We start from the raw sequence: 22,065 nt of genomic DNA, 5'->3' as shown, positions 1-22,065 counted from the left end.
TTTATATTAATTTATTTAAGAAATGTCAAAGTGTTGGCAAAGTAAGAACATTATTACGAAATCAGAAATGACGTCAATTTGCTAAGTGGTGGTTTCCAAAATGTGGTCCAACAACCTCAGAGTATGGTGGTCTACTTGAAAATGAAGAAGCGTGCCACATATGTTTTTGCACTTTAGCACTTTTTCTATGCGGTTTAGATGTATAGCAGACTTTCCCCATGCGTCTTTCAAAACTAATGAGGGTCATTGATTTTGTTCTTTTTTTAAAATATGCAAATCAAAAAAACAGCACTTTCCACTGCCCAGTCACCTCCTCCCCCCACCCCCACCCATCCAGTGATGAAATTCAACAACAACAACAACAAAAAACTACCTAACCAGGGCTCACTGGCACCAAATCTTACCAAACGTTTGGTGTCTGTGCTTAAATGTGGAAATATTCAGTTGCCCCCCGTGACATAAAGACAAAGAAAAACAAAGTGTAGGCAGTGTTACTTCTGCTGTGAACTCACAGACAGCCTTGAGTGACTGCTGCGTTTAAAGGCGGATGGGAGGCGGACGAGTGTGTCCAATGGCGCGTCTGAGGAGGCGGGTGTGTGGTGACAGAGAGAGGCGGGCTGCAGCAGCCAGCTGTTGGAAAGCAGCGCTCCTAAACCATCCGCTACTACTACTGCATCAGGTGAATATCTCTACATCAACACAAAGACCAGAGCACAAAGACAAGACTTCTCCTGCACATGTCTTTGATTCGCGACTTGTCCTGTCTTACCGGTCTTGATCGAGCGGTTTCAACTCAGAGGTGAAAAGAGAAATCGAGATCGAAGAACAGGTGAGATCAGATGCTCAGTTTCTGTTTTTTAAAGATTTTTTTTTTTTTTTAATTTTTAAGGACGCAAATGAGAAAAGTTTGTCGGGGTTTTCCCTGTGGTGCAGTGTTTATGCCACAGCTGCGAGTAAAGTACCTGTTGCTGTGTTATTGAGAGCAACCTATAGATGAGGCTATATTAGAAAAGAGATGCTTGGCAACTCGGGGACAGACGGGCTATTCTTAAACGGTCTATTTTGAATGACGTCAGCAATTTATTAGGCCTAGCTAATTATCCGCAAACAATTTTTAAGCTATGTATTTTTACAGTTTTTATTTTTAGCGCCGAATGCTCTGCATTGCAAACTTTGGATATAGACGCATCCCATGACCCTTTGAATCCATTCAGCATAGATTGGCTTGACTTTAAGAAGCATCTCAGCTCAATTTGTTCCAGATTTACTCTTTGTTATAAGTAGTAGCATAATCCCCCCTCTGCTTTTTATTGCCTAACTGAGATATGAGCAGCAAAATTGCAATTTGCCACTTTGATTCATACGGATAGATAGATAGATAGATAGATAGATAGATAGATAGATAGATAGATAGATAGATAGATTGACTTTTTATTTGATTTTGTTTTAATAATTCTTGACTAATTATAACATCTTCCCAAGTTCATCTATTTCATCCCTTCCTTGCCTTTTCAATCATTTGCCATCAAGCTCATCATCATCATCACCTGGGCTGAAGATGGTTTGCAACTAATTTAATCACATATATAATTGTGTTCAAAATAAGTGGATGGCAAGAAGTTACTCACTGCCAGCTGCCATTAAGGTGTGTCTCATCTTCACAGCTTCTTAGGCTCCAGTGGCTCTCAGAGAACTTGAGTCCTGAAAAACCTTTTCCACTCTTTATGGAAAGATCAAATGTTCAGCTCACGCCCGCATTGCTATTCTGGCTCTATCAAAAAATATCAAGGCAATTCAATTATCTCCTGTTAAAATTAGACAAATATTTCCTCACCATTACTCTGCAAAGGCCCAATGAGCCACATGAACCGTCTGACCCCGGAGACCCTGTCCTGAATAGGCTGAGCTCCTTGTGCTTTCATGTAAAAATGGCATTCTTTTAGGTTGAGATGTTAGCTGTGAACTCAAACCTGTCACGAGCCGCAAAAGTGTGACAAACTCATTAACAAATGAAGAAAGGGCTTCCTCTTCTTAAAATACGTTTCAGTTTTGATTTGAGTGAGTAAAATGGTGCCGTCCTTGGCCATCACCCTTTTTTAAACATTGGTTTGATTTATGTATTGGTTCATGCAAATGGACTATTTTGGCAGACAGTTTAGAGGCCTGTTTTCTCTAACATCTGAACAGAGAACTTGAGTTTCACAAGAGTGACTAAAGTGACTAAAATAGTGAAAACGTCATTCACACTGCTCCGGCGCTAACGATTAGAGTTGAGGCTATCAGTCTAATTCAGCAGCTTGTCCTTCAGTGCATGTATTTCAGTGACTATATTGCTTTCACTGCACAGTCAACAAATGAAAAATAATGTTTTTAGAGCAGCAGGAAGACAGTGGCGAGGAAAACCAACATTTAAAATTTCCCCAAATTAAAACGACACCAGCATTAGCCTTTGATTATTTAGGTCATATGAATTTTTGCTGCATTTCACAACCAATGCTGCTAATGGGCCTCTGTGATGGAGATGGTGTGATAAGGGTGTTAGAATCTGTTTTGGGCTGTTAGCTGTTGGCTTCCTTGACTAATATACTTTAATATGTTTACCATGTTTTTGAAACATTTACCTGCCATCATGCTCTGAATGACTCATGGAAAGAAAACCATTGAAGCTGAACCCCCAATACTCTACAAATGCCCTACTTTTTTTTTCTTTCTCATTCATGCATGCCGTTCACTGCAGCAAGAACAACATGCAGTGAGATATATTACTGAGTATCTTCACAAGAGCCGATCAAAGGTATTAGAATGGTGTTGTTTGTTGATGCACGAGCTTTTAGGTTTCTGTACATGTGTTTTCGATGATTGAGAAGGTCCCAGGGTGCAGCATGCGCAGAGAGCTGAGCTACTGTGTGCTGGTGCTGCTGCTATGTGTCTGTGCTCAGTTTTTTCCACTGTCTCGCCTCTGGGAAGACATCTGACAAAGGTGCAGTCGTTCCCCATAGAAGCTAGAGGACCCAGGGGCACGTGCGTGTATGTGCAATTATTGCACTGTTAAAGGATACACAGCGGATTCTCTTTTATGTGTTATGATAGCACTGCTATTTCCTTTAATTATCTCCTTTTCTTAGAGGTGTTGTGCTTAGGAGGTGATTCAGACATGAAAGGTCACAAACAATAAGTGCGTGCCGCTTGGCTAGTTGTGGTGCTTAAGCGGACCTCAAACGGCAGTTGTCGTACGGGAAAACATCCAGAATTAGTTGCTGTGTGAGGCACAGCCACGCTTTTCCTGTCTGTCTCGGTCTTTGGGTCTTCGACGAATTTACTAAACCACATAGAGTTCTGTAGTTAACTCCACACCGTTTGTCTGGAGGTGTCGCTATATTTATCCAGCTAGTCATGTGTTTTAACAGGTCTGTCTGTGGTGGTGATAGTTTGGTTATATCTGAGAGGAGAGGAACTTTCTGTATTGATAAAGATCTGTCTGCCCTGTTTAGAGCATATGTCCCACTTCCCTCTCTTCACACCATTAACATGCCTCGATATGAGGTTAAATTTTCTCACTTCTGGTACAAAAAAAAAAGAAAAACAGAACAGCTTGACCTGCTGTGAGGTGAATTCTTTGTGGTAGCTGAGTTGGTAGGTACACAGGCCGATGCTGGTTTTTGTGGTTCTTTACTTACTGCCCTCTTTTCACCATAGAGACAATGGCAAAGACGATTTTATCTGCAGCTGTCAGTGTTGAGGTGTGTCTTGTCTCTGCAGCATGTTCAGCACAGTGGACATCACAGGACTTTATAAGGTAATAATGAGGGCAAAGAGGTGGATTCCTTCAGAAATGCTCAAGATGCCTGTGTGCCAAGCTTACAGTGAGGGACAGCGGGCACTTTAGGGGTCGTGGGAACACGGACGCCATATCCGCTAAGGCACCATCAGGAGGGACAAGCTACTAAATATAGAGAAGTCCAATACATGTTCAGTATTAGGGGGAAAACCAGTGAAAACTCCTCTGGGCTTTGGAGACATACTGTATGGTCATGTCAGAGGAGTCAGACCACCACTTAACGTAGTCGTTTGATAGTGGAGTGTAAAATGGAGACAACTTAAACTTGCAGCAAATTGGTGTATATATTTGATTTACTGTTGTATGGTGTTGCAGTGGAGTCGCTTCATGGCTATCTCATGGTGCAAAAACATCAGTGAATATAATCCTCCGATTTCACATTTCTTTATGGTGTCCTGCTCTATATGGTCCTGCAGAGACAGGGACAGCACCAGGGGTTTTCTAGACCCAGAAAAATAGAAAAACAGCGGGTGTGAGTTTCAAAAATGGACATTCTCAAGCAAACCGCAATCCATCCATGTCTTTGGCTTCTGCCCCTCCAAATCCTGTTTTTTTCTCTGACCTGGTTGCATGAGAGAGGAGTGGGTGGCTTTTAGCTTCAGCCGTCTTTCAAAAACACACCGTTTTCCTTCTACTGTTTGGTTTTAGCTATTGCCTGCTGAACCTTTAAAAGGAGCTATCGACTGTATTTTTAACCCTGTCTCTTGGGGCTGTGCGGTGCAGCCGAGCACTGTGCTGCTGGCCCGGGGGTAACCCAGACTGTGGGGGTGTCAGACTGCGTGGACTGCTGGCCCGGCAAGGGCTGCTCTAACTTTAGACTGCATCGCCTCATGGTGGTAAAAATAAACACCCTGCCCTTACCAAGGGGGAAGGGACTTGAGTCACTTAAACCAAATGGATGACATTTTCCCACCAGAATGAACACGAAAAGAAGTATTAGACTCGTACTATGATGACAGGCTCAGATTCTTTGCATAATAATTAACCATCAGTTCTGCCGCCACTGCTTACAAACGTGACTTAAATCCTCAAGAAACATTTTTAACACAGCTTTTATTTTCCTTGAATTACAGGAGGAAATGTTGTAAATGGTGTTTCATATTACATTTATTTGTTGACGTTCACTGCAGCAGTATGTATGCCACTAACACAGACGTATTGCATTTCTGCTGCTATAACATTGTTATATCTTCTCTTGCAGGTGTCAAACAGCAGAAAAGATGGGAAGAAAGAAAATACAGATTTCTCGTATTCTGGACCAGAGAAATAGACAGGTGGGCGATCATATTTCATCCTTAATAGAATTAAAACCAGAACTATTTTTGCTACATGTACGATACCATAAAATAATAGTAACATTGTATCCCATCAGTGTTATTTGTACAGTGTCATATTAACTCCTGTTGTGACTAGAGCTAAAACAATTATTTGATCAGTCGATAAACAGAAAATTAATTAACTATTTCACATAAATTTCAAATAAATGTGAAGTAATTTTTAAGTAAACATGCCAAAAATTCTCTGGTTCCAGCTTCTGCAGTGTGAATATTTTGCTGCTTTTCTCTGTTCAATATAATTGTCAATTGAATATCTTTATGTTTTGTGCATTGAAGACAGTTTTCTGACATTTTATAGACTTCAAGATTAAATAGTAGTAAGGTAGTTGTGATGTGCACGTCGGCAGAAACGGCACACGGAGAGCAGTGCATGATATGCAAAAGAAATTAGACCACAGATGTCATTTTAAATATAGTATTGTACACTCACAGCTGAGAGTCCAGCAGTACAGTGGTCCCACGCAACAAAAAATGTTTTTCTGATTTGGATGTAACTGCATGGGACACATTTTGAGTGTTTGGAGCTAAAAAAGGTGTATATTCACATTGGGTGAGCGTAAGACCTACTGTATATATGAAATAAGATCAGCTTTTTATTGCAAAAATTACATGAATCAAACAATAATCTGCTTCTGTAAATATAACAAAATTGTGGAAGACCTAACAGTGAAAGTGATTTTTTGTTCTGCACCAAAAGGCCGAAAATATAATAAAAGCTTAAAAAGATTTAAGATATAAGTTTGAAGGAAGATGAATCTGATAATGCAAATTGTATACATAAAGTATAATCTTGTGTCGTCAGAAGCTAAATATATTTTTCTCAGTCATCACAGACTGAGGTAATGGTGAGAAATGATCACATCACACTCATAGCTTCTTTATATTTTAATCAATATGTTACACTAATTATAGATGAATGCAAATGCTATGTTAATATTACCATGACAGCATGAATATTGTTATGTGTGAACAGTGTGAAAAACACATCAAATGCACACAAGGAAACTATGTTTGGACTGCTGTTTTTCTTTTTGGTGGTTTACATTATCTAAATTGAGGGCCTATATTTAAGTGATTAGCTTGGATTTGTGTAATCTGCTTTTCTATTAAAAAAAATAAATAAATAAAATATATATATATATATATATATATATATATATATATATATATACATAAATAACTTAAAATTGCTTCAAGTATTGTGTTTAAATAGCTTTTCTCTTTTGTAAATTCTGCTACAACACACTTTAGCTTCAAGAGCTCAGTTTATTTGCATCTCTCAGTCCTGCAGCTCAATAGAAATAGAAGAAACTTTTTCACATATTTGACTTTAGGATTAATCTGAATATTTAAGATGCATATATTATTTTAAATCATCAGTAACTGGCAGAAGTTACTGTTGACACAAGTGTAATCTGTGTGTTTTTCATGTCGTAGGTGACTTTTACCAAGCGCAAGTTTGGTCTGATGAAGAAAGCTTATGAGCTGAGCGTGCTATGTGACTGTGAGATCGCCCTCATCATCTTCAACAGCACCAACCGTCTGTTCCAGTATGCCAGCACAGACATGGACAAAGTGTTGCTGAAATACACAGAGTACAGCGAGCCGCACGAGAGTCGTACTAACACAGACATACTGGAGGTATTGCCGTGCTGCTATTAATGGAAATGACAGTAAAGCATAATTTAGCGTCAGAATCATCACAGTGCACTTTCTAACAATAAAGTAACTCATGTCTTAGAAAAAAAAATAGATATAGAGTATTGCATTTTAAAAAACAAAAGCCTTCATATGTAATTCTTGCTTTTCTGACAAGTGCTGCTGTCACTTTGGGTGATTTTTCATGTGCACTTTCTGTTCTGCATCAGACTCTGCGTAGGAAAGGCCTCGGTCTCGACAGCTCAGAGCTCGACAGTGAAGAAAGCATGCAGGTGGCTCCAGACAAATATCCTCTCAGCGAGGGCATGGATCTCTCTTTGGCTCGCCAGCGCTTCTGCGTCAGTCCACACACACACATCTGCTGTTGCATATTCATCGTACACACGCATACACACATCATACAAGCAAAAGCACATACCCAATACAATGAGGGAGGTTGAGCCATTATCTGATTTCTCTCGAAAGATTAGAAGTTTCAATGTTAGTTCTTCTAATTCTTAGAATTGCCGTTGTCCTAATAACAACTCAAAAGAACTCAAATGTCCACAAGTCAACAATTATCTGACTCTAAAGTACAAGATTTCTTTATTCAAAATTTACATTTTTTTCTCTTGTTGTAAAATTTTTGTACTTAAATTCTTATACTGTCATCACATGTATTTATTTTACACTTCAGGCTCCATCCCTGCTGTCACCGGAGGCCCAGTTCCTGGTGTCTGCAGGCTGCGAGAACGGCTTCCCCAACTCCTCTGGATCCAGCATGGCCCCCCACAGACCCCCGGGCTTTAAAACTCTGTCCAGACCCGGCTCTGCCAGCCCTGCTGCACCACACACACACACCGCCTTCATGTCTCCACACTCAGGTGAGCAGGGGAGGGTAAGAATACGGAGACTATGAACCAATAACAGAATCACCGTTACAATTACCAAATAAATATTTGTGCAAAAGCATGTTAATTTAGAGATTCACAACACACTTACCAGCACACTGGGTACAAGACCAACAGATGACAGATGGATTCCACATACTGCATAGAATGGAGAGTAACCTCTACCTACTGTACATGTGTATTACTACAAACTGTATGCCATAATGATAGTCAGAAATTGCACAACCTTTATAAAAAGAGGAGTTTAATACTGAACCAAATCATCCAATTTCTTTTATATTTTTAATGTGTTTTTACACTCATTTATTATACCACTGTTTGCTGTCTCTGTGTCAGAAAAACAAAGTTTAATGAATTAAAGAAGAGTTTCATTACATTAAATGTACACTATTTGGAGAATGTGAGAAAATGATTGCCGGCATGAAATTAAAACTCTCCGCTGAATGGAAAATAATGTTTTAATTGCATTCAATGGCATTGAAGATGTAAGCTGTCCATTTACAAATTGGCAATGTTTTACAGAATATTACCATTTGTTCCCGTATGTTTGAAATATTGAGCAGTGATCATTCTCGCTTAAAAATAGATGCAGATCATTTAGCATGAAAATCAATGAAATGCTCTTCTGGGGTCTCACTAAATGTTCGCTATAAAATGCATATGTACACTGTCAACCCTCTGTGCAGCTGGCTGTGAACTCACAGGAAGTGTGTGTGTGTGTGTGCGTGTGTGTGCGTAAACTAATATGCACATGCTGTCGGTCTGTTGTGTGAAACTGGCCCTCCTCCAGTGTGACAGAGGCTGTAACCAGTTCTGTGGTTTCTGTTCAGAATTTATCACACCTGCCAGTCATGTCAGCTTCTTTTATAGTCTTAAACTATTTGGACGCACTATGATGTCATTAGACACTGATCATTGACAGATATGAAATGGTTCACTATAGTGTTTTTAAATGTATTATTGCAGTTTATCTACTAATATACACTGAAGAATAGATTTTAGTATGTATATATATATATATATATATGATCAGTTCAAACTGGATTCTCTCAGCTCATCAGTACACTGAATTGTTTAACAAATATTAACATGAAGTTACATTTTGGCTGCCTTATGTCCCATAAAGGTCACATACTAATTCAAAGGTCACCCTAAAAGAAGAAGTTCATTTTTTTTTTTTTTATCACAGATGGAAGCAGAAACAGAGGGAGGTGAAGAATGTATTACAGAGAATAAACTATTGCTCTACAAGTGAAACAAGCTCACATCTCTTTTCACTTCCTGCTCCTTTCTTTCACTGGGTACTGTAGGCATTGGCTACTCCGTGTTCTCCCACGGCAACCTGAACCGAGCTCTTGACATGAAAAGCCCTCCTCCCCTGAACCTGGGCAGTGAGAACCTGCGGGGAGAGGCTGCTAATCAGGGCATGGGGGCCACACGTGCTAACCACAACTCTGCTGTGAGTAGCTGTTACTATCCAGTGTGATCTACACTAATGGGTGTTTGTAAAACTAACACATACTGTATATAGTGAGGCATGAGGCTCTTTATCAAAAGTGGATTAACACACCAATAAATGCAAATTGTACTCATGCAAGCAGTTTCACAGTTTTTCTCAGTCACTCACACCGCTGATAGAAATGATATTTGTGAATTCTATGTTGTATGCATAAATGTGATGTCCCTGTATCACCACAAACTTGATTGTTACACTTTCTCTGATCAGCAGAGAGGTCTCTTGTACCAGGGTCTGCACAGCAGCAGCTCCATGGTGGCTATGGGCAAGGCAGGGCTGCTGGGCCACAGTTTGGGAGGCTACGGCCTCCCTTCCCCTGGAGCCTCTGGTACGTCTGCTCTGCATCATCAATTCTGGAGTAAATTAGAGTGAATAGAGAAAATCTGAGCTCAGTAAGAGTCCTAAATGTAAAAAACATTAATGTATTAAAGTGAAGATAATCTATTATTTCATTTACTGATGCTGGTTTATTAAAAATCCATCTTTGCATTTTCTTTTTCATCCCTTAATTCATATGTGTGTCTTTTCTTTCCAGAATACAGCCAACCTGGTTTTTATCACTCTGTTAGTCTACAACGAGGAGCAGTGAACCCCTGGCAACCAGTGCAGCCACTTCAGGAGCCCCACGGGCCTCATATAAGCCCAGGGTAAGGACATTAATGCGTACACGGTACACATAGCATAAAGTAGAGTCAGCAAGCAGTTTTTTGGACAGTTTTTTTTTACTGTTGTTGTTCAACGACTTGAGAAGTCAGATCTTAATTAGGCACAAAACAGTGTCTAATAATGGAACACAAAACAGTATGATAAACAGTCAGACAACAACAACCCTCCCACCTAGAAAAACAAGCAAACCCCAAAATAGATAAAAGAAAATTGAGTTAAAAAAAAAAAAAAATCAATCAATATGAAAGATAGGATGTGAAAAAGGAAAACATGAAAGAAAGATGAGAAAAATTAAAAATAAAATTAAAATTTTGGGGATCATTTGTCAATATGTAAAAATCATCTCTCCTCAATAAGATATTATTTATGTCATCCCCTCCTCTCTGGGCACTTTGACATGCTCTGTCGACGTATTTAAACGTGGAAAGATTGTGTTTAGCTGTGTTAAAGTGAGCTACCACTAGATTTTCGAGGTCATTTTCTCAAGTATCTGTGTTGTAACTGTTTAATCCATAATGGCAGAAGAATTTCAAATGCCACGCACATTCATTTTAACTGCATTAAACTGTCATCACGTTGAACCTGCTGAACTTTAAGCATAACTGCTGAATTAAGATTTCTTTTGTCTTTCCTCTTGTTGTTTCTAGGATGTCCAGTGGAGGGTGCTCCTTCCCCTCTCAGTCTTGCTCCTCATCATCTCCACATCTTTCCTCCCTCAACCTCAACATCAAATCGGAGCGTAGCTCTCCTGAGCACATGTCCTCGCCCTCCTCCCCTCCTCTACACCACCTCAGGCAGCATTCTCCAATGAGCAACCCCGATTCGGCTCGCCATACCCCTCCGGAATCCCGTCCGGCCAATGAGACGAAGGAGTTTCCCAAAGCCGGCTACCTTCAAGACGAAGAGGAAGGAGGGCAGGCGCTCAGGCAGTTAGAGATAAGTGACGGGTGGCAGAGATAGCTGGTTGCCGCAGTCTACCGCCATCTCCTATTCAATCAGCTATCTTCCATCAAAACCAGTGCTCTCTTACACACACACACACACACACACACACACACACACACACACACACACACACATACACACACACACACATCATAGAGAGAAGATAGTGAGATGGGGTCCATTTGTCCCCATCATCCCAGAGAGGAAAGCCTCTCTTTGTCTCCTCACACAGAGCTGGTCTCTCCTGGGTGATGGAGAATTTTCTCTGCATCACTTGATTGATCCCATGATGATGAGATAGATGCATACAGACTTTTTTTTTTTTTTTTTTGCTTTTTGTTTGGTTAGGTTTAGATTTTTTTTTTCTGTGTGGAGCCAATGTGAATCAAAATACAATTTGAAATGTGTTTGTTTTGTTCTGTGACTTTTCTGAAATTTAGCAACAGCAGCATAGTGGGACCAACTGAATTTCTCCAAAAGTGCGAAACACATCTAAGTACATGTTTGGCTTTCCAAGTGGTCCTCAGTGACGCCTCTGAGTAGTTCACTGTTTGCCCTAGATGTGGTGAAATGACTGTTTAAATGTTACAGTAAAAAACAGAAGGCACCGGAGAAAAACACATTACATCAGCCCAACTAAATGTGTCTCAGTAAAAATTCACATCTAATTCCCTTGTTGTTATAAATGCTTTATTGTTTTAGCTTTTAGCCCAAATGTGGTGAGACAATCTCCCCCACATGAGACCAGATCACCTGTTGCTGTAGCTTTGGCCTTTGTTGAAGAGGTGAAATGTGCCTGCACACTAGGACATTTTAAAATTCTGGCCATCAGTGAGACTCAGGGATTTACAGGATGGTTTCTTCGTGAAGTTAAAAAAACAATAGTTTCTTTCGTAAGACTGTAATTGTGGATAAGCTAAGCTTTAGTTGTATAATTCCTCCAAATAATACTAGTTTCATCTTTTTACGTTATTAATAACAAAACTTATGGTAGTCTACTTCAACTATAGACCAAAGTGTTTAATATTTGTCCCTATGCATTACGATCACATACTGCAACAGCCAAAGATGTACTGTGTGTAATCTTCTATATTGGGTCGAGTTTGATTTAAATAATATAAAATGCTATCAAAGTTTTTTTTTCATACAACTTTTTCTGAAGGGTTTCATTTCATAATGCAGATATTATGTCCATTATTGTCTTATGATATTTATACATGTATGAGACACTGTAATTAATGAGTCTAAATATTCGGCCTACTTGATGATATAGAATATTTCATTAAAAACCCACAAATTACATTTTTTTTTCAGAATTGAGGAATGTTTGGTTGTAATTAAATCTGTTAATCTACTTTTTGCACTGGATCTCTGTTCATGTTGGTTTCATTTTGCAGAATATACTCAATATTTCTAGTTTTCTATCATTTGACGAGTTTCCACTGTTTGCCCACAAGGGGTCAGCTTATTTTGCAACATCTTCGCTGTTTCAGATGAGGAGGATGCAGAGCAGGGAAGACCATCCTTAACTATTGGTGATTAATTATCTAATGAATCTCTATGACAAGACACAGGTTCAGTGGTTCACCCTGAGGACTTTTAACACACACACCGTGACAAGAAGCAGAGATTCAGTGAGCCGGTGGAGGTCTTCAAGTTTAAGTGCTGCTGTGGAATTAGCTCCCTTTCATTTTATTTTTTATTTTTATGCAGTTATGTGAATTAATATAAGCATGAAAAACCAAGTTATCAGTATTCTGATGTTTTGGATTGAGTTTTTATGTTTGCTGACTGCTTCACTAACAGAACAGAGACAGATTTTTATTTGACATTTGTTGTGATTCATTTTAAATAAAAAAAAACAGTTTGATTTGTACATTTGTCTTGGACTATTTTTTCCTTTTTCCCCTTTTCTTACAGATGACATTTAGTGATTCTGGTGCTGTCAATTTTTCATGTACATTCAATCTGAAGACATAAAAATGCTGTCTGCTGTGTAGCCATCAAGCTTTCATGTGGCCTTTTATTTAGTCTTATTCACCTCTGTTCCATCTTTTGAACACACACACACACACACACACTCTCTCATTATCATGTCTGGCCCCTGTCAGGCAACTCACCATGCAGCCACCAAACACGAGGAACAAGAATGGACCACTTAAAAAGCCTGGAGACCTTTATGTCTTCAAAAAAAAAATACATTCAGAACAAAAAGGCTCATTTCCACAGCTGGTTGTCTCACAGTAACTATGTCAGAACGTTTTCTTATGCTACCCCTATGGAGCATTTGCCTTCCTTTCCATTTCAACTAAAAGCCAAAGGGGGGAGCACAGAGGAGTCGAGCCCTGCCTGCCCCGGTCCATCTCTGTCGTCTTTCCTCCCTAAATGAAAAGAGACTCTCACTGGGGTCATGTCTGGTCTGCTCCCCTGAGAGCAGGCCGGCCCAGTCTGTAGGGCATGTCTGGGTCCTACACACACACACACACACACACACACACATCCTGGTTTCTATAGCAACCACAGCCAGCCATGGCAGCCTGACTTGGCCTGCTGCAGTCCACAGAGCAGACTGAGGGGGCCTGAGGCCTCCAGCACAGATGCACATAATTAATATGATTATATAGATATGTCAACCCCGTCAACTTTCAGTTCATTAGGCTGGCGGTTCTCCCAGATCTGTCAGAGGCTCACAGAGGAACACAGCTCGGCTGGTCATGGCGGGTGAGGACAGCGCTTTCAAATGTGCGACTTAAAAAATGCTCTTCAATCATGTTATTTAACAATAACACAACCTAGGAAAAGAAACATTTCCCCTTGAAACCTTTTTTTTTTTAAACAATGGTAAAAAAGCAGCATTGTGACAACATCCCAATGCTAAATTTTAGACAACAATTATACATGAGATGGATTGTTAACTGAAACTCTCCCAAATTTCTCCACTCCTCAGTGGCAATGTGATTGATATCCTCCGATGAAGCATGTCCCAGTGCACATAAAAAGAGAGCGACGTGGCCGCCCCTCCCTGAATTGGAGAACCTTTGTGGCTTTTGATTGGACGTGGAAGTCAAATGATATCACCAATAAATCATGTCAGCTCTCAGACAAAAAGCCTCTCCAGTCTCGCTCTGGTGAAAGGTCACGTTCCTTGACTGTTGTTACACAACTGGCATGTAAAGCTGAATGTTGTGATAATGTCATAAAGCTTATAAATCTACTTTCAATGTTTTTACACTGCACTGACTAATGGATGTTTTGTGCAGTTTAAATGAAATAAATTGGAGGAAGTCCAAATAATACAACACTTCCTGTAGCCAAGTTGAGCACGTATATTTCTTCCCAGACTCTTGAGGGGCACCAGGTTCATAGTAATTATCAGTGATTAAAGAATGATCTTTTCAGGAGGTTGGGGTCAGAGTTCAGGACTCAGCACAGCGGCGAGACACTATTGTCATGCACAATGTCTTTTGTCAATTGGAGCACCGATTTCTAAAAGAAATTGTTTTATCGATGGTATCTCCCACACTCCTCGGCAGAAAAACTGAAGGAACTGGGAACTTTAAAATGACATGAGATTGAAAATAATACATATTTTATTAAGCCACATAAACAAAAACGTTCAGGTTACAGCCAAAAGTTTGCACACCATGCATTCAGAAAATCTCAAAAAGCAACATTTTCATGTTAACTTCACAGTATTATATCAGAGCATTCATTTCAAATACGCTACCTAAAAAACAAACAAATAAAACAAAACACACAAAAATCTAAAAGTACAGAAATGTACAGTTTACAGCATCTGTATCATTTCTAAATAACAAAAGTTATTTGAGGCAATGCATCATAAATAAATAAATAAAATACACTCACGCAAGACTGATTAGGCTTTGATTGATCATACATGTATATTACTGATTGGCGATAAGACAGCAAAAAACTAAAAATGCATGTTGCAAATTAAGACACTGCAACTAAAAACGTTGCCAGTGAGTAGTGTTTGGAAATTTAAAAAAAAACAAAAAACAAAACAGAAGAATTTGGAGCGTTAACTTCATCTATTTAACAGAGTGAGACCAATCCTCGTTCCACATACACACACACAAAAAAAAAAAAAAAAGGGGAGAAGGGAGACTTCAAAATTTATTCAAAATCCCTGAGCTCCCAGGCACTTAGGAATTCTGACGGAAACTCTTTCGATAATAACGACAGCTTTCAGACACTAGTACACTGCCACAAACACAGCTGTGAATGATTCACAGTCAGTTGGCTGGATCTGAGCTTCACGACTTCCTTTCAATCAAAATGTTACAGCAGGAAAACTGAAAAAAACAAACAAAAAACCAAACAAAACATTTAGCACTCTTGAATCGGTTCCTTAAGGGTGACAAAGAGTCCCTTTCAAAAATAAAAAGTCTTATCAACACAGGGATAAAGTACTAATAATAATACTAGTACTATCCTGGTATGAATTAAACATCTTAACTGCAGCATTTAACAATGTTCTATGAAGAACTATTCAGGTAACACTGGCATAGATACATTTGAAAGGTTGCAGAAAAAAAGGTTCTGCTGAAGTAGATGGAAGATGACCTGTTGTCTCTGTACATGTGTGTTATTGATACCAGAAGCCTGCTGGTCACTAACAGCCATAAGGTGGCCAATATTGCAACAGACAGTGCCCATCAACTGTCCGCTCTCAACACACCTTTATCAAAACTTCTGGTGGTGCACTCTGTCTGCAGTTGTGTGTTTTAATGAAATCTCAGCTCAGTTGTCTGAATGCGTCCTGTGCAGCCCCGGCGCACTCCTCAGTTAGTTGTTCATGAGGTACTGGTGGAAGTAGATGCCAAACAGAGAGCTGATCACCTGGCAGGCAGCCACCCACCAGGTGAGGAAGGCGAAGAAGCCGCGGAAGAAGAGCGGAGTGAGGACGGACCGCAGTGCTGTGAAGGTCTCTGACAGGTGGGCTACTGTGGCCTGGATGTCCTCCTCCATGTCCTCCATCCCCTCCTCATCTTCATCCAGACTGCCGGGCAACACGGGTGCCGCTGTGGGCACCAGCAACGCTGGTGTCACTCCGGGGGTCTCCTCTGCGCCCGCCCCCCAGGAGAAGTCCCCTGGAAGTTCAGAAAAGATCAGTCAGTATTACGGCTGCAACTAACAATTATTTCCATTATCCATTAATCTGTTAATTGTTTTCTTGATTAATCGATTAGTCGTTTGGTCTATAAAATGACAGAAAATGGTGAAGAATGTCGATCCCTGTTTATGTATATGGTGCCATGATGTGATAAAGTTTTATTCAATGAGTGATGTCAGTCTGTAGTGTGCTCTGATTGGTCCATATGGGTCAACCAATGTATTTAAGATGGTCTCTCCTTTTGTCTTGTAAAATAACCTGATGAAGGTCTGTGTACTGAAACGTTGTTCCCAATAAATCTTTTTTAATTGCAAGTGAAGAAGACAGTGTGCGGGAGTTCTGTGTTTTACTTTAGTTATCTCTGTTTCCCAAAAAGCCCAAGATACAACCTGAAATGTCATGTTTTGTCCTAAGTGACAACCATAACCCAAAGATATGCAGTTTTCTATGAGAAACCAGAAAATATTCACATTTAAGAAGCTGGAACAAGAGAATTTGGGGATTTTTTTCTTTCAAAATGACTCAAAGTTATTAATCAATTATCAAAATAGTTGGGGATCCATTTTCTCTCGATTGACTTATCGACTAATCGTTTCAGCTTTAGTCAATATTTATATTCACCAGTGAACTTGGAGGAAAAAGTAAGAAGACAGGCTTTTAAAAGATTGTTATGAATGACTCACACTAAACCTTGATATATAATACATATATTCTAGATAGATTATTTTTTAATGTAATGCCACTGTACTGTCAAATAGCTCAAATATGACATTAGGACATCTACATTTGGACGGATAAAGATTCAGGATTCAAATCCTGATAAAGTTAATCATCATGAATTAAATGTTTGTTTTGTGGATTTTCTCTTACTGCAGTGGTAGTGAAGGTGTTGTACTTACCAAGTGCCTTGAGGGCCAGTGTGGAGAAGAGGACGAGCAGAATAGGAATCAGATATTGGAGAGTAACTACAGTCAGGTAGCAAAACACACGTGTGACCTGAAAAACAGCACGTTACATAAACTTTACTCTCCACCTGCAGTTGTAGAGTTTTTGCTCTGCTATTGTCAAGAAAAGCTTCTGAAAATTTTCTGAATTCAAAAAAGGTTGAACAGAACTTCAACTCTTCTCTTTTTAGTTATTTATGGCACAAAAGGAGGAAAATAAAAATCACTGTATGATACATAAAACAAATAGTGTATCCGACCTTTCTCTGAATATCAATGGCAGCGATACGTCCCGCCTCCTTCTTCATCTGCTCCACCCACTTCTGAGCCAGGTTGAGGTAGGCCTGCATGTGGTAGCGGGTCAGTGCAAGCCGCAGCACACACAGAAGCACGATGATCCAAAGACGCACGCTGTCAAATACTGCACTGGGTACTCTGCAAGAACAAGATTATCAGAAGATCAGCAAAAATCAGGACCCACCATTTCTTGACGGTTATTTCATAATACGAGCAAATCCAGTATGTGCACTTACAGTGTGACAGTGGTCTTTCCCATGGGTGCGTTTGCCAGGAAGTCCCTTGCAATAGGTTTCACCCACAGAACCAAAACAATCACTGGAGAAAGGAAACTCATGTGCAGCAGGATCCTGCAGGAAACAATAAGTACATCTGAGCGAGCCAATCACTGCTGATGTTTTTAATAACAACATATGGACTAATGTACATTGTTTTCTGCCGTGTCACTGTATCAGCTCTTACTGGATGAATGGACGACCTGAGTTCATCTGTACCGCATCGAGATGAGTCTGAGCAAGTCGCAGTCCGGGGAAGGCCAGGAGAGAACCGATGTAAGCGCAGAGAGCAGCCAGACCGAGCTTCACTGTCAGCTTGGTCACTGGGATTCTGAAATGAGTCAAATACAAAGTCAATTCATTGTAAATTAACCTTTTCCTTTTACACAACAAAGCACTATGAAGACGGATACTTACGACCACTCAGCATAGCCATGCTGTTTGGCAAAGATCTCCATGTTGTCGAAGAGGTTGGAAAACCCAGACTCCAAGCCGAACTCCAGGTAGTCCTCTCTGACCACCAACACCAGCATGGCCACCAGCAGAGACAGAAAGCCAAAGGCGAGGCACACGGAGCGCTCGCCGCCCTCTTCTGAGCGAAAGTAGTGGCTCATCAGAGTGTGAAGGGTCTTTCTGAGGGTTGCAGGTTAAATGAAAACAACTGAAATGGAAAACTTAATGCATTCATTAGTCCAGTCCAAGAGTCTCTATCTTTTTAGTGACACTATTTTATCTTATCTTTAAAATATCAATTTTTTTTTTACCACTAGGTCTACATAATGATAATAGGATGTTACAATTTTGTAACTGTGACTAGATGCTCCATAACCTTTGGGATTTGATGATGTTTTTTAGGAATATTCAATCAATACAGACTTTACAGTTAGAAGGATACAGACTGAAGAGAACGGTCAAGACACACCAGATGGCTCCAATATTAACTTCTTTGCTGGCATCCACCACACTGTAGTAACACTCGGTGAAGAGGAAGACACCAGTTGCATAGACTGCAAAATCTACCAGCCACTGGTACTCCAGGAAAAACCGCAGCACTGAGAGCGGACACAAGAGGAAAAAAATATTACTTGTGCGTCAACAGCTGAGCTTGAGCAGTGTTTGTACTTTCACAATGTTACAGTTGTGTAGATAGAGCAGTGTTTGTTTTACCAAGGGCATCCATGGCGTTGATTGGAGCTTGATCCAGGTGAAGGTCGATGTCTTTGGGCACAGTGAGAGGCTTGCTCTCCCCGTTCTGTCTCCTAGAAAATAACACGTCAACACACAACACAAATATACTTCTGAGTATTACAGTCTAATGATTTTTAAACTGCAGTAGTCAACATTTTGCTCAGAAATAACACATTTACTCCAGAGAGTGCAAATATATGTAAATTATGGTGTTCTTCCTCTAACCACTGCTATGACATGACTCTTTCCTGCAGTGTTAGTGACCCTTCCCCCCTGATTCCCACCTGTCTCTCCTGTTCTGTTTGGGCATCTGCTTCCCTGCCAGCGCACACAGCTCTCCTTCTGACGGGTGTTTGAACCGGAACAGACTGGAAGGAACAACAGGCACATGTCTTCAAACAGTGCACAGCACGCTAAATGTGTAGTATTACCTGACAGAAGTGGGTGACAGTACCTGCCATTACAAAGGAGCCAGCGTGCAAATGAGTAATGTGGAGCCATCCTCTGCATAATGCTGGCAGCCAGCAAACTGACCACCAGCTGAATTCCCATCAACGCCTGCAGGACAAACACACACACACGTTAAAGCATTAGATCCAACTCTGAAACTTCATCTCTGTGCATGAAAATGAAGAGCTAACATCACATGTGTCTAAGTATCAGATATTGAGAGTAGGAGCGCCCTTCCTTACAACCGTGACAACCAAGACAGTATTTTCTGTAGACTCAGCATACAAGACCCCAGAAAGCTTCAAGAAGAGGTCATTCAAAGGTAGTTGAATTAGTTCACACATCACAGGCTGCGGAAGCTAAGTCACATACCATGCTAAACAGCTAACAGCAGCAAGAGATACAGTTCAAAAAGGTTAAACATAGAGTGTGTTGAAAGCCACTGCAAAATGAATGAAAGTTAGCAAATGGCTATCGTGCTAAATTTAGCCAAACTTCAGCAGCTGTCGGTCCTGCTGCAAAACCTGAGCTAGCTAGTTAGCATTAGCAACTAGTAGTCTCATAGTGACCGATATTAGCAAAAAGAGCTTGCTAGCGAACTTTACAGCACGCTGATAAGACTGGTAATAAAATGCCAAAAATACAGGATGTGACTTGAGTTACCATGTCTTCTTCTGAAAGGTGTAGTTGTACAGACAAGCTGCCGTAGCTTCTTCACATGCAGCAGAGTCCTGACAGCTGAACCCACCGACATGTGAAACTAACTGCAGGTCCCGGATGTACGCGTTGCCTTCAGGTTCTCCGCGAAAGCTGCGTAAGTTGTAACTTCGACATCAACCGCTATAACTTCTACAACTCAGTACCTACATTAGCGTGAGTGAACTACTGTACTGTTATTAAAGTGCCTTTCCATTCAAAAATATGTTTTTCATTTTGTAACTTCAGTTGGATGTTTGAGCTTCACTGTGCAGAATGATGTATGTGCAGAGTTTGACACTAAAATGCTGTTTTCACGTTCATCTGCTGGAGGGGGAAAGTTTCTCTGTGTTCACCTAAAAATCGAGTTTAAGGGGTGGGCTTATGAGCATGATTTGTGACATCACAACTGGTTTGGAAGCCAATCCTGGTTCAATATTCAATTTACACAAGTATGATGTGGAAACTTGACATCTCTAGTGCACATACACCATGTTGTAATGATACATCTGTTTGATGCTAAGCTAGGGCACATCGTCAGTAATGTATCCTGAGGTCACTGGGTGTTTCAGGTCTTTCAAACATCAGACAGCCTCACTCAGGCGACCCAGCTGAGTTTCATCAAGCCTCAGCTTGTGCCCTAGTAGCATTCTCCCATGGATCCGCTCTCTTGATCCAGAGCCACCTGGAGGCTTTCTCAGCAGCCTCCATGTTGTTGTAGATGGCCCTCCTCCTCCTCTCTCCTGTGATGCTCAGCAAAGTAAAAGCCCTGCAGACGGGCTGTCCTGTAAAGCCTCTGCACCCTCCTTCCACAGGCAAGCACCTTGCCTTCCAGCCTTGTCTGGGGCAGTCGCATGGATGTATTATAAGATCTTTTTATATGTCCTGATATACACTGAGAATTGACTTTACAGTGATGTAGGAGACATCTTGTGTCCAGCAGTTAAACTTTTGAAATAAATAATATTTAAAGATTGTGGGTTTTCTTCTGATTTTTAATGAGGGAGAAGGGGGAGATGTCATTTTAAGAATTTCTAATTAGGTGATTGAACTTTTTTGAGGAAAAACCACATCAGACGCAAAATGTTATTCAAAGAAGTATATTTTTATATGTCCTAAAACATGTCTGGAGAGGACCTTTAAGTACATTTTTGAGTTACTCATGTTTCACTTGACTGTTTAATTTAATGCTTCTCTTAATGACAAACTGGTTTATTTCACTTTGAAAACACAACGCTAGATGAACTGTTAAACTGCACCATATGACGCAGTTAGAAAGAAACACCTGAACCACCTGCTTTCAGGTCAACACATAGGCCTGATAATTTAAAGATCCCCTCCAGACATGTTTTATGATGTATATAAAATACTCTATTTTGAATAATAATTTTGTCTGATATTTCCCCCCCAAAAGTTCAGTTATCTTGTTATAATCTTAAAATGACATCTACTCCTTCTCCCTCATAAAAAATTTAGAAACTCTGAATATGCAAATACTTTTCATTTCCAAAGTTTTGCTGCTGGGCACAAGATGTCTCCTACTTCACTGTAAAATCCATTCTCAGCGTTTGTGTACTGGAGGCTTCAAGTTTCCACATCACACCTGTCTAAGTTGAACATTGGAGCAGGATTGGCTCCAAACTAGTTGTGATGTCAAAAGTCATGCTCATAGGCCCGCCCCTTAAAATCAGATTTTCAGTGAGCACAGAGAAACTTTCCACTTTCAGCAGATGAATGTGAAAACAGCCTTGTAGTGTTAAACTCTGCACAAACATCATTCTGCACAGCGAAGCTCAAACATCCAACTGTAGGTACAAGAAGAAATATACATCTTTGAGTGGAGGGAGACTTTAACTTTTCCAATAGAGACCTCAAATTGATTTGTGTTACATTTGAAACTTACTGCTAATCAACTTTTACTGAAGTATATAAAAATTTTTCTACTCTAACAACTTTGTGCCTGTGTAACTTGCTTTTGATTGAGAATATTAACAATGTTGGTCTTTAGGATGTTGTTTTTGTATTTTACAAATCAAGTGGCACAGTGAAAGTACTTTGGCCACGCTATTTGAGGTTTAACAACTTTACCGAAAACATTTAAACATCTTTATTAGACATTTGGACATCTCGTAAATGAGCACAACAATGAGTGACATCACTCACGCACAGCAGTACTTCATCCTTGTTCATGAAGGCACCAGAGCAGCCACAGAGGAAGAAGAGCAAT

General features: G+C 40.2%; 2 protein-coding genes across 2 annotated transcripts; one reads left to right on the top strand and one right to left on the bottom strand.

Annotated features, from left to right (window-relative positions):
* Window positions 1–552: 552 nt before the first annotated feature.
* mef2b (myocyte enhancer factor 2b) lies at window positions 553–12,733 on the top strand. Its single transcript, XM_044361538.1, has 9 exons — window positions 553–829; window positions 5,040–5,112; window positions 6,613–6,816; window positions 7,044–7,172; window positions 7,511–7,697; window positions 9,035–9,183; window positions 9,454–9,568; window positions 9,776–9,887; window positions 10,554–12,733. The coding sequence occupies exons 2-9, from the start codon at window positions 5,059–5,061 to the stop codon at window positions 10,864–10,866; spliced, it is 1,263 nt and encodes a 420-aa protein (XP_044217473.1). The 5' UTR covers window positions 553–829; window positions 5,040–5,058; the 3' UTR covers window positions 10,867–12,733.
* Window positions 12,734–14,423: 1,690 nt separating this feature from the next.
* Window positions 14,424–19,917, bottom strand: tmem161a (transmembrane protein 161A). The gene is made up of 11 exons (XM_044362534.1): window positions 19,806–19,917; window positions 19,147–19,250; window positions 18,977–19,060; window positions 18,672–18,763; window positions 18,400–18,556; window positions 17,922–18,137; window positions 17,692–17,835; window positions 17,466–17,579; window positions 17,193–17,367; window positions 16,888–16,984; window positions 14,424–15,965 (listed from the first exon to the last, which is right to left on the bottom strand). The coding sequence occupies exons 1-11, from the start codon at window positions 19,806–19,808 to the stop codon at window positions 15,661–15,663; spliced, it is 1,491 nt and encodes a 496-aa protein (XP_044218469.1). The 5' UTR covers window positions 19,809–19,917; the 3' UTR covers window positions 14,424–15,660.
* Between the last annotated feature and the right edge of the window lie 2,148 nt (window positions 19,918–22,065).

Source organism: Thunnus albacares, chromosome 9, assembly GCF_914725855.1.
Source record: "Thunnus albacares chromosome 9, fThuAlb1.1, whole genome shotgun sequence".
NCBI lineage: Eukaryota > Metazoa > Chordata > Actinopteri > Scombriformes > Scombridae > Thunnus > Thunnus albacares.
This window is presented reverse-complemented; position numbering and strand designations above follow the sequence as displayed.

What these genes read in the sequence shown, in the direction of transcription:
- mef2b (XM_044361538.1), top strand. Translation starts at nt 5,059, where the DNA reads ATGGGAAGAAAGAAAATACAGATTTCTCGTATTCTGGACCAGAGAAAT. An exon ending in CTTCATGTCTCCACACTCAG is followed by an intron (nt 7,698 to 9,034) that starts GTGAGCAGGGGA and finishes TGGGTACTGTAG; the next exon opens with GCATTGGCTACTCCGTGTTC. An exon ending in GTGCTAACCACAACTCTGCT is followed by an intron (nt 9,184 to 9,453) that starts GTGAGTAGCTGT and finishes TCTGATCAGCAG; the next exon opens with AGAGGTCTCTTGTACCAGGG.
- tmem161a (XM_044362534.1), bottom strand. An exon ending in TTGACCGTTCTCTTCAGTCT is followed by an intron (nt 18,138 to 18,399) that starts GTATCCTTCTAA and finishes TGCAACCCTCAG; the next exon opens with AAAGACCCTTCACACTCTGA. An exon ending in CATGGCTATGCTGAGTGGTC is followed by an intron (nt 17,836 to 17,921) that starts GTAAGTATCCGT and finishes GACTCATTTCAG; the next exon opens with AATCCCAGTGACCAAGCTGA.